The 12,999-nt window shown below is 45.5% G+C and overlaps 1 protein-coding gene across 1 annotated transcript in view; it reads right to left on the bottom strand.

Annotated features, from left to right (window-relative positions):
* TIAM2 (TIAM Rac1 associated GEF 2) overlaps positions 1-4,602 on the bottom strand; it is a 106,442-nt gene extending 101,840 nt beyond the window's left edge. Inside the window, exons 1-2 of the mRNA XM_066247828.1 lie at positions 4,485-4,602; positions 2,240-3,391 (exon numbers count right to left, since the gene is read on the bottom strand). Coding sequence (XP_066103925.1) covers positions 2,240-3,385 — 1,146 coding nt within the window. The 5' untranslated portion in view covers positions 3,386-3,391; positions 4,485-4,602. The remainder of the gene's footprint in view (positions 1-2,239; positions 3,392-4,484) is intronic.
* Positions 4,603-12,999: the final 8,397 nt, after the last annotated feature.

Raw genomic sequence — 12,999 nt, 5'->3', positions numbered from 1 at the left:
AGAAAAACAAAGGAAGGGCCAACAGAAGTAGTATACTTGCCCCAAAAAGTTCATCTTGTTCACCTTATAAGTTATCAATTGTGGGAACACAAGCAAAACTAAAAGGCTACCCTCATAGGCCACTTTTTGAAAAAATCCAAAATAGGCCCTGGCCGGTTGGCTCAGTGATAGAGCGCCAGCCTGGCGTGTGGAAGTCCCAGGTTCAGTTCCCGGCCAGGGCACACAGAAGTGACCATCTGCTTCTCCACCCTTCCTCTTTCACTTCTCTCTCTCTCTCTTCTCCTCCCCTCCTGCATCCAGGGCTCAATTGGAGCAAGTTGGCCCCAGGTGCTAAAGATGGCACCATGGCCTCTGCTTCAGGTGCTAAGAAGAACTCAGTTGCTGAGCAACAGAACAGTGGCCCCAGATGGGCAGAGCTTCGCCCCCTAGTGGGCTTGCTGGGTGGATCCCAGTCAGGGCACATGCAGGAATCTGTCTCTGCCTCCCCTCCTCTCACTAAATAAAATTTTTTAAAAATCCAAAATAGTTTATCATCTTAGTATTCAATATCCCCAACGTGACTACAAGTGGCCACCAACAACACCTTGGTCGTGCATCTACATGGGAAAAACATGTGTCTGAGGCTGAGAAGAAATGGCACTGGCCCCAGTTTCCTCACTCACTAGTCACATGTCTTCGGGAAGGACTGTCAAGCTCCTTGAACCTTAATGCTTTCATTTGTAAAATGAGGGGAAGTCCTTTCTAGCTTCCAAATTCAGATTCTTTGATTTTGACCAGTCCGTGTTCAACAACACAGGCTTACAAGTCATTCGGAGCTAAGACTTAGAGGTGCACAGAATCAACGGAGCTTTACTCCTCACACATGGGCCGGGTGCCAAGAGCCTGCACGGACCAAGTGGGGTCAGCAACACACGGGCGACCAGTCTGCTTTTGAACCGAGCTGAAACTGACACGAAACGAGGCTCACCAGAGCCGTGTGCAAGCCAGACCACAGTGTGGACGAGAGGCGAGACACACTGGATGCAAACAAGAGGCGTGGGAGCACTGGCCCGATCCGGTATCAATCAGGAGTCCTAAGGCTGGCAGCGGAGCCTAAGTCGGTACAATAAACTTGACTAGGAAAGGCACGCAGGCTGCGTGGGACTGCAGCCCTGGAGAGAGGGCGCTATTTCTTTCTCCCTTCATACTCTGCAGCCCTGGAGAGCGGGCGCTATTTCTCCCTTCATACTCAACTGCTGTCCGTTGTTTGGAAAATGGAAGCTGAGAGAAAAAGGTCAAAGAAATCTCCACTATTTAGCGTCGTAGCCTGAAGAAGCGATGGGAAAGGAGTAAGCAAATCGCTCGGTTCAGGGACATGAGGAGTCAGCAACAGGATGGAGAGCCTCTGTTCTTATTCCGTGTAGAGGAGGAGAGACGGCAACCAAGGACAACTGGGGGGGCGCTGGGGTGCACTTTATATATAAGAAGGAAATAACTCTTGTAAATGTGCTATTTCTCCCTCCTCTAAATAATTAAAAGTCGACACAAAACAAACAATAGCCACAAAGCGAAAACTTACCAATTGTCACCAGTTACCTACAGAAGGAAAATTGTTGCTTTCTCTCCTGGGGGGGGGGGGAGCCACCCAGGGTTCCCCACTCAAACTTTACACACCCTTCAACGTATTGCTCTTATCATCAGGATTCTTATTCTTACCAGCACTGTCACATTTTCACTATTACATCTTCTCAGGTACAAGGTGTTTTCAAAACTGTTAGCTACCCCCATGAGGACAATCAACTTTTTTTTTTTTTGATGTACCAACTTAAATATAAAAATTTAAATTTTCTCAAAGTAATATCCAGGTTAGGAAGGCTACTATTTCTCCCAAAATAACAACAATCCATCTCCCCTTTGTGTATGCGTGGGCTTAAAGAATGAGCCCTAGCAAAACTCTCAGATAACCAATGAACTCCTTGTGGAGTTCTCTCCAATGCTGTGCTTTCTAAGAACACTGTGGCCATGTCCTGGGGCGAGGCTGTGAGATGTGCAGAATCAGGGACTGAGATGGGGGTTAGGAGTGAAAATGCACATCTGAAGCCAAAAACAAAAACAAAAAACTCCAGAACACTACACTTGCAAACAAGACTGCCAGCCAGCTCTTGGGGCTCACTGAAGCCTCGGGACCCCACTGCGCGCTAACATTTCCGTCTCCGGAGAGAAAACACGGCCCCCTTCCTGAGCTCCGAGGCGCACTCACCTGGAGTTTCCGCTTCTTCCTCGAGAGGCTGCCCGTCCAGTCGCTGATGCGGCGCATCCGCGCTTTCAGGGTGTCCTTCTTGGCGGGGTCCTCGGTCAAGGCCTTGGACTTCCTGCAGGGGAGCGTGAAGGACGCGTACTGGCCGGGCTCCCTGTGCCCCGCCCTGGACGTCACGTCCATGTCGGAGGCGAAGGACACGCGGTGGCCCAGGATGGCGGGGCCGCCGAGGAACTCGTCGGAGAGCCGGCTGCCCAGCGCGGCGTCGGGGTAGGGCTCGCGGAGCGAGGACAGGGACGCGCTCTGGCTGAAGGGCTTCGGGGCGTCCCTGGGCAGGAAGGCGGCGTGCAGGCTGGGGTCCGGGGAGCCGGGCGCCGCGAAGGGGCCCTCGGCCTCGCTGCCCTCGGCCGCGTGGCCCCAGGGGGAGTCGTACCAGGACGACTCGGAGCTCAGGGAGCTGCCCTTGCTGGAGCGCGGGCGCGAGCCGGCCGGGGACGGGCGCGGGCTGGGCGGCGCGCGGGCCCGGGCGCCCGGGGTGGGCGAGTACCGCAGCAGCCGCACCGGGCCGCCCGCCGCCGCCGCGGGCGCGGGGCCGGGGCCGCCGCCGCTGTGGAACTCCACGCGGAGACAGCCGTCCAGCTTCCCCAGCGTCTTGATGAGCACCCTGGGGCTCTTGCGGTCCTCGCCCGGCGGGGTGGACGCCACGCTCTCGTTGCCCCCGTAGCAGTTGAGGAGGTGCCCGTTGCAGTCCTTGGAGGCCACGTGGTTTTCTGCGGGTTCGCGCCCCACATAGGGGAACCCGTTCTCCTCCGGCGAGAACGCGGCGTGGTTGCCCAGGAACTCACTTCCCGAGCCATTTGCCCTGTGCTTTGAGTAGGCGTTGCCTTTGGCCACTTTGCAGGTGGGTCCACCGAGTCTCGAGGCATAAGGCTGATTACTCTTAAAGTGAGAAAGGCAACTCCGGGCCAAGGACCTGGACTTGTAGCCTGCCCCTCCACTGCCTCCGTGACCCCATCCGTGCAGCGACTTGTCGTCCTTGGCGTGAATGCTGCGGATTTTCAGGGAGCAAGGCTTTTGCTTAGCACCAGGAGCAGCATTGCTGTGACCTTTAGATCCTTGAAATGTGTACTGACTCTCGGAGTTCCCCATTTTAACCTAAATTAAGAACAGGAGCATCACTAAGAGCCATGACCTAAATGACATTCCCTAGGACAGAACTTTCTAAAACAAGAATGATCTTCACGTGACGAAGAAACCAAGCGACTTCTTTCTGTGCCTGACACAACTCGGAGAAGTAGGGACAAGACTCACTGAACTGGTCCCCCCATGGCAGGCAAGCAAGTCATTAGCCAGGAACACAATATTGCAGGCTCAGGTGCTAGTTGCTTTAAACACATTAATTTGTTGTGTGAGGTTAATCTAAAATCAGAACTGGCATAAAAATCAGCTTAAGGCAGAGACCTCCTCCTTCAGGCTTGGGGTTGGAGGGTAGGGAGGGGTTGATTCAGTGATTTTTGAAGAAAAAAAGTGAAAGCATCTTTAGTCTGTCCGTTGAAATGCAGTGATTTTTCAATAACCAGAGAGACACAGTTTCATTATACATAATACTGCATACCAATCTAAGAGATTACTATTCAAAAAACTACATCTATAACATAACTCCGGGTTTCAAATGTCACACAGTTGCAATATCACAGAAGAAAAGGAGTCAAACGCCTCAAAAACTAAGCGGAGATGAAAGGAAGGTGGGAACAGAAATAAAAGTTTTCATTTGGGGCAGGAAAAAACATTTTAATTAAAAAACCTCTGGAGCTTTTATAAAGACGTTAAGAGTCTTCACTTTGGATGATGATGAGAGAAAAAAGTTTGCATGTGACTTGGGGTCTCTCAAAAAATTGTTTGATCCTTTTAATTCCCTTGAAACCTCCAATTTGCCCAACAAGTCTCTCAGTGTAGCCAAATGCAAAGGGAAATCTGATCCAAACCTCCCCACACTCAGTTTTAGTAATGCTGGAGAGGAGTCTTCCGGTTCTGTTTCCAAACATACTTAGTAGGGTTTTACTTATCTTAAATCTAACATGTACAGCCACAAAACCAAAGTCAAATGGATCGACTTTTCTTTGGTGGTGGTTATCAAACACATTTTAAAACAAAAATAACTCGGCCCAATAATGAAACCTTGACTTATTCCCTTCAGCACAGTCATGCAACTGGACAGGGAAGCACATGTCATGAGAGCTGGATTTACCTGCAGCCTAGCTTGTGCTTGGAGGGAGTTTTAACGGTCACCCAGATTTCCGTGGTCCTGGGCGTAAGGCAGCAGCATGGTCAATGAGTGCACGACAGGAGTCCATGAAATGACCCTGAAAGAAGAAATATGAGCAGCTCTGTCAGGCATTTTACATCAAGTTTCCCCAAAAAATAAAAACAAAGGGTTCAAGTCATTTATCTGAAGAAACGACTGCTGTGTCCAGAATCACTGTCAAAAGTAAGAAATGAAAGGTCTGTGAACGGCCTGAGTCATCGGCTTGTTTGGAAGATATAAAGAAAGCCAGAACTGTCCATCCAATCTTGCAAAGGCCGTTAACTCAACACACCGTCTGTAGCCAAATGCACGCCTTTGTTCCAGGGGTGAGCAGGTGAGCGCGCTGGAGTGAGTCATGGCTCATCTGTCACCACGACGAGGAAAACAACTCTCAGACTCACCACACTGACAACATTGCAGGAGCATCATCCTGACATGACAAGAAAGTTCATTGTTCTCTATTTGACTAAGCAGTAAAAACAACACCCAAAATGCTGAAGCACAGCGAAACAGTCCTTGGCCAGAATCACTGATGTTATAGAAGCTGACCCATAGATAAGATGACCAGTTTTCCTCAAGCACATGCTCGGGCCTCACTGCCCGGGGAGTCGAGGCAGCAGGCCCACCACTGAGGGGAAGTGGACAGGTCGGGGGTGCTGCCCTCTGGCAGTGATCACTGCTGGGACACAAAGCCTGTATTTTCTCTGCAGACATAGAAAGCAGAGCTGGGAGAGTTTGATAGAGATTTTCTTTTTTTTTTTTTTGCTTTAAAGTAAAATATATATGTGTGAACAACTCTACACCAGCAAATTGGACAACCTGGAAGAAATGGAAAAATTCTTAGAAACATACCACTTACCAAGACTGAGCCTGGAAGAAACAGAAAATCTGAATAGACCAATTGCTAGTAAGGAGATTGAATCTGTAACAAAAAGTCTTTCAACAAATAAAAGCCCAGGACCAGATGGCTTCACTAGTGAATTTTACCAAACATTTAAAGAAAATGAATACTAATCCTTTACAAACTCTTCCAAAAAGAAAAAAATCAAAGAAAATGGAATATTCCCAAATTTATTTTCTGAGGCCAACATTATCCTGATACCAAAACTAGAACATTACACTACTAGAAAAGAAAACTACAGGCCAGTATCTCTGATGAATATAGATGCAAAAATTGTCAATAAAATACTAGCAAAACAAACTCAGCAGCACATTAAAAGGATCATATACCATAGCCAGGTAGAATTTACCCCTGGGATGCAAGGATGGTTCAATATACACAAATCAATCAATGTGATAATCACATTAAAAGAATGAAAGAATTATATGATCATATCAATAGACACAGAAAAATAATTTGATAAAAGTCAACATCCATTCATGATAAAACCCTTAACAAATTAGGTAGAGAAGAAATATATCTCAACATGAAAAAGGCCATATACAACAAGCCCACAGCTAACATCATACTCAATGGTGAATGACGGAAAGCTTTTCCTCTAAGACTAAGAATATGAAGAGGGTGCTTCTCTTACCACTACTATTCAGAATAGTACTAGAAGTTCTAGCTAAACAATCAGGCAAAAAAAAAAGAAGGTATCAGAATTGGAAAGGAAGAAGTAAAATTGTCTCCATATGCAGATGGCATGATTTTATATAGAGAGAATCTTAAGGACTCAACTAAATAAGTATTAGATTTCATCAATGAATTAAAATTGCAGTATATAAAATTAACATAAAAATCAGTATTGTTTCTAATAGATTTTCTAAAGAAGAAATGAAATCAATTCCATTTATAATAGCATCAAAAACAATAAAATACTTACAAATAAATTTCACCAAGGTGAAAGATCTCTACTCTTAAAAATTACAAGACATTGATGAAAGAAATAGATGGAAGACACAAATAAGTGGAAAGGTATCCTGTGTTCAAGGATTGGAAAAATTAACATTGTTAATTTTTAGATTAACAATGGTATGTATAGATTCAATGTAATCTTTATCAAGATTCCAATGGCTTTTTATTATTTTACCAAAGTAGAAAAAATACTCCTGAAATGTACATGAAACCACATAGATCCCAAATAGTCAAAGAAATCCTGATAAAGAACAGAGCAGGAGGCATCACACTTCCTGATTTCAAGCTATAGTATAAAGCTATAGTCATCAAAACAGTACAATACTGGCATAAAAACAGACAAAAAGATCAATGGAACAGGATCAAGAGTCCAGAAATAAATCCAACTATGTAAGGTCAACTAATATTTGACAAGGGAGCCAAGAATATTCAATGGAGAAAAGACACTCTTTTAAATAAATGGTACTGGAATAATTAATGTTCACATGTAAAAGAACAAAACCAGGCCCTGGCCGGTTGGCTCAGTAGTAGAGCATCGGCCTGGCGTGCAGGAGTCCCAGGTTTGATTCCCGGCCAGGGCACACAGGAGAAGCGCCCATCTGCTTCTCCACCCCTCCTCCTCTCCTTCCTCTCTGTCTTTTCTTCCCCTCCCGCAGCCAAGGCTCCATTGGAGCAAAGTTTGCCCGAGAGCGCTGAGGATGGCTCCATGGCCTCTGCCTCAGGCGCTAGAGTGGCTCTGATTGCATTCTAGATGGGCAGAGCATCGCCCCCTGGTGGGCATGCCGGGTGGATTCCGGTTGGGCGCATGCGTGAGTCTGTCTGCCTCCCTGTTTCCAGCTTTGGAAAAATACAAAAAAAAAAAAAAAAAAGAACAAAACCAGACTCATATCTTATAGCAGTCACAAAAACTAACTCAAAATTAAAGACTTAAATGTAAGGTATGAAGCCATGAAAGTCCTAGAAGAAAATGGGAATACAGCTCTTTACATGGAATCTGGTGTTGGTTTTTCAGATAGGACACCTGAAGCTCAAGCAACAAAATCAAGAATAAATCAGTACGACTACATCAAACTGAAAAGCTTCTACACAGCAAAAGAAAACCACCAACAAAGTAAAAAGGCAACCTACAGAATGGGGACAATTTCTGCAAAATGTATTCTTGATAAGGGGGTTAATATCCAAAAGATATAAAGAACTCATACAGTCAATAAAAAAATAAAAAAAAAATTAAAAAAAAAAGATCTGGAGAGCTACTTCAACAAAAAGACACATAAAAGGCCAACAGATGCACTAAAGATGTTTAACATCATTAGCCATTAGGAAAATGCAAATTAAAACTACAATGAGATACCATCCCACGCCTGTGCTGGCATGGATGTGGAGAAAAGGAAACCCTTGCCTCTGTTAGCAGGATTGCACATTTGTGCAACCGCTCTGGAAAACAGTAGGAAGGATCCTCAAAAAGTTAACAGGAGAGTCACCATGTGATTCAGCAACTCCAAGGCTGGGCATAGATCCAAAGGAAATGAAGACACTAACTGCCCCTTGGGCACCTGAAACCTGTGTAATTATGGTAACCAGTGTCGCACCAATAAAATTCATTAAAAAATAATATAACACAGTTAAAGTAAAGGGAATGGCACTTGCAAGAGATATATATCTGCCCCACTATGTTCATAGCAGAATTATTTACAATAGACAAGACATGGAAACAACCAACACACACACACACACACAGAAACATTACTCAGCCATAAAAAAATGGATGGACCTTGAAGGCATTACCCTAAGTGAAATAAGTCAGACAGAGAAAAAGAAATACAATGTGCTCTCACTTGTATGTGGAATCGGAAAAAACAAACTCACAGAAAAGGAGGCCAGACTTATTACCAGAGGCAGAGGATGGGGACAGGGGAAATTGGAGAGAGATGGTCAAAAGGTACAAACTTCCATTTATAAGATAAATAAATGCTAGGGGTGTATTGTACAACATGATGACCTGAACTAACATTGCTGTGTGATAGATATGCAGCTAATAAGAGTAAGTCCTGTGAGTTCACATCACAAGGAGAAATGTTTTCTTTTTTCTTTTTTTAATTTTAATTTATTGATTTTAGAGAGAGAGGAATGGGGAGAGAAACATTAATTTGCTCCTGTATGTGCCCTGACGGGATTGAACCTGTAACCTCTGCACTTCATGATGATGTGCTAACCGACCAAGCTATCTGGCCAGGGTTCTTTTTTCCTTTTTCTTTTTATTGTATCAATCTGAGAAGATACATGTTAGCTGAACCTATTGATGTTATTTCAAAATATATGTAATCAAACCATCATGCTGTATGCATTAAATTTATACAGTGATGTATGTCAATTATTTCACACTAATCTGAAAACAAGTTTTTGTAATTGTGGTAAAATACACATAAAATTTATCATCTTAACTGTTTTAAAATGTACAGTTAATATCATTAAGTACATTCACATCGTTATGCAATCAGTCCGAAAACTCTTTCGATCCTGCAACACAAAAACAAAAGCTCTGTCTCCATTAAATAATAACTCTCCACTGCTCTGTTTCCCATCTCCCCAGCCCAGTAACCGCCATTCTGTTTCCTGTCTCTACGAATCTGACTAGTCTGGGTGCCTCACGTTAAGTAGAAGCACACATCACTTGTCCTTCTGTGACCCGCTTGTCTCCCTCAGCATCATGTCTTCCAGGTTCATCTGCGTTGTAGCGCGAGTCAGCATTTCCTGGCTTTTGAAGGCTGCGTGATATGCCATTGTATTGCATTGTCTGTACATATACCACACGCCGCTTCTCCATTCCTCTGTCAGTGGACACTTAGATGGCTTTCTGCCGTCGGCTATTGTGAATACTGCTGCTCTATACCGGGGCATACCAGTACCTCAGGGAGACCCTGCTCTCAGCTCTTCTAAGCATATCCCCAGAGGTGGGATTGCTGGATCACATGGGGCCTCCAGTTTTCCCATTTGGAGGAACGACCACACGGCCTTCCAGAGCAGCCGCACCATTTTACATTCCCACCTGCAGTGCACAGGGGTCCAATTTTTTGCATCCTCACCGATCCTTATTCCGTTGCTGGTTTTTTGTTTTATTTTTATCGTGGCCATCCAACAAGCATGAGATGATACCTCATTGCAGTTTTGATTTTCATCTCCCCAATGATTCAAGATATGGAACATCTTTTCATGGCCTATCAGCCAGCTGTATAGCTTTTTTTGGAAAGGTCAAAAGTGATTTTGAAAGTTAATGAAACACAGGCACAAGACCCAGGTCTGCCTGAGACTATCCACACACATACATCTTCAATTTAAGGAAAAAGGAAAAAAAAGATGTCAACAACATTCCCACTTAGGATTCAGCAGGAGATCTGAGAGTTCATCTAAGTCATTACGCCCGAGGCCCACGTCCATCTAACGGGCCTGCAGTGGTACCCGCTATGGGGCCGCCTACCTCGCAGCGGGCCGCTCCCACAAACATCTAAACGACCAGACAGCTGCTGGCCGAGCTGTCTCTAATGGTGGCCCCATGACATCTCTGACCCTGAGCAGGACCCAAGACCCCCAGCTATACTTTTTAACTTGGGGAACTACACAGAAGTGGGCAGAAGCTGCTGGCTGCTGCCCCTGAGCTGATCAGAGTGGGTTTTTGTGTCAGCTACCTCATCGAGACCAAGGTCCAGGAGTGTCACTGCAGGGGAAAGGCTCCCGGTGGCTCACTCAGCAGCCGCCCCTCTGGCCAGCCCTTCCGAGCTGAGGGTCACATGCCCGGGCATGGGCGTCAAGCTCTCCGACCAGTGCCACCGAGCTGTCCTGGGCAGTCCACTGTGCAGGTGCTCAAGACACACAAAGGCTTGATTCCAAGCCACAGAATGGCTCTCGGTTGGAAGCTCACGCCCAGCAGCAGAGTTTAACCAAAACCAATTTTTTACTTTTGAAACTAATAGTTTAATTTTTTTTATTTCATGTTCTACTTCAAAAAATATAGTCCTGGACCCTGTCCTCTGCAGGACACTGTCCACTCAAGGCCAGCAACTTCGGGGCCCACGCAAGCATTTAATAAACACCTGGCGAATGGGATGAAAGCAATTCCACGTGTCAGAAGGTTGATCTGGGCACAGACCAAGCAGAACTCACTCCCTACTGGGTCTGCCGTAAAGATCCACGTCCAAACCCACCAGGAAATGTCCTGGTAACTAGCATAGTGTTGCCTAGAGAAAAGGAAAAGGGGGTGACCGAAGACCCTAACAACGTCCGTGTTACATACGGGTAATGCTGACCAGCTGTTCAACATCTCCAGTCAACCCTACAGAAGAAAAACTCCTTGAGCTGTGGCAGGAAGAATGTATACAATATTTATGAGGAATGTATTGAAAGGAAGAGTCATCTCAGAGGGGAACTGCTGGAACTGTCATCCCCAAGGAGTCTGGCAAATTAAACTGATACTTATCTGTCATGCTTCAGCTGTGACTTGTGTCTGGAAGCAAGATGATGAAGAGGTCCAAATTTTAGCACCCCTGACCCCCAAATTCCTTTACTGAGGGAATTTGATGGTATTCTAGTTAAAACTTTTTTGTTGATAGGGGGCTGAAAAAATCAAAACAGGTTTTCTGTAAGCTTCTTTACTTTTTTTAAAGAAACAGTTAAAAGCCCTGTGTCTTTAAATAGAAAAAAAATATGCACATTAGGTGTACCGAACTGCAATAATAGTACATGTCAGGTGCCATGAGGCCTGCAGCTGACCACGAGATCATTTAAATGAAGTTACTCTCGAATAAATAACTATATGGTGCTAAGACTGGGCATACTTGGCAAAAATTATATGCTGTGTACACACTTTTTTAATAATTATTTTAAATTATTGACTAATTATAGAATATTTAAAAATTGACCACAATCTCATTCTTTCCTTTTCTGAATTCCCTTCCAATCCTTATTCATATGAATGTGTGGTATGTAGCTTTTTAAACTAAAATAATAAAAAAGAGAATGGAAGTTTTTTTTCTTTCTTTTTCTTTAAATTGTGGTCAATTACCCACCCTGGAAACATGCAGCGATGTGGAGGAATTCTGCAAATACGCCATCGCAATCCAAAGCCACTGTCCCCTCCTGAATCCCAGAGTGAGCAAAACATCCTTCAGGAAGAAAATTCAAGATGCACCTTTGATTCACGTGCCTCCAGCCTGCCTTGGGCTGCCAGGTCAGCTTCCCAAAGTCTCCACTTCCGGGGAGCACAGAGCTCATAGCAAAGGAAACTAAAATCCCCTCACTCTGCTTTATCTTGGGCTCTGGGCCAGCTGCCCAGATGCAGGAACTACAGGGACAAGAGGCCACCCCGGGTGGGCCAGACGGAGCTTTGTGGGGGGGCTCACCAGGGCGGGGCAGGGCCGTGGGGGGCAGGACAGAGTCGGGTGGGGGAGGGCAGACACTGCACAGAAACAGACTCATGGCCCCGCAAGGCAGTTAGGGAAGCTCCACTTCTACAGCCTGAGATACCACCGAGGCTTCTGACATAATTCCAGGGAGGGTTTTATACAGAAGTAGGGGCCTTATCATCCTCCCACGTAAACTGTTCAGAGCGTGATTAGAGCTAAGGAGAAGATAAGAACAGGACAAACCATCATTAGCTATACCAATATCTACCAGGTTCTCTTTATTTTGGGGTGGGAGGTTGAGGCGGGCGGGCAGAGTGGAGTTTAATCATTAAAGAGACAAGTCTCAGAATCTTCGTCTGGTTTATGTCAGAGAACTTGGGTTTAAGACCTGCTTCCATGTCTGAAATGGCATGTGAGTCTTTGTGCAAATTACTTACACTTTCTGAATCTCATTTTTCCTCATTTGCAACTTGAGGATAAAAATATCTGCCCTACCAACTTATAGATTAAGAATCAACTGTGAAAATTATGTGACACTAAACCCCCCCACCCCCCAAAAAAAGTACTCATTGAACAACTGGCATGACCGTAACACAATCATTCTCCATCATGGAAAGTTTGGCTCCCAGGGGACATCTGGCATTACCTGTAGACATTTTCAGTTGTCACAACTGGGGTCACTCCCCTGGTATCTCATGAGTAGTATTCATGGATGCTGCTCCAAATCCTAGAACCCACAGGGTGAACCCCCACAACAAATACCTGGCCCCATATGTCAATAGTATTAAAGCTGAGAGACCCTGCCTTACCATTTTACTGCCTGTCTCATTAAAAACACTCAAGGACAGAACAAATACGCCGAAGACTCGAAAACTGAAGCATTCAAAGTCAGGGATCCAACTCACAACTCTGTAAACACTACCACACCCACCTTCCTCCTCTGCTTTTCACTGGACGAACCGAATACCGAGACTTGAAGGCGCTCATTTCCAACCCCAAGATGCGAACCTCCTCTGTATAAAGGGGCAGGCGACAGGAACATCTGTTCTCCAGGGGAATGGTGCTCAGGCAGGGTCATCCTTCTAAACAACGGGACAGACAGCAGGCTGCCGCCCAGGGCCTGAAAAGCGAGGCATCCATTGGGGAGCCCGCTGGCTCTAATTCGGTTGGGCAGGACCCCTTCCAACTGCTTATGAACGGATGA

Source organism: Saccopteryx bilineata, chromosome 12 (genome assembly GCF_036850765.1).
Source record: "Saccopteryx bilineata isolate mSacBil1 chromosome 12, mSacBil1_pri_phased_curated, whole genome shotgun sequence".
Classification (NCBI taxonomy): Eukaryota; Metazoa; Chordata; class Mammalia; order Chiroptera; family Emballonuridae; genus Saccopteryx; species Saccopteryx bilineata.
The sequence above is the reverse complement of the archived record's forward strand: the minus strand, read 5'-3'. Positions and strand labels throughout refer to the sequence as shown.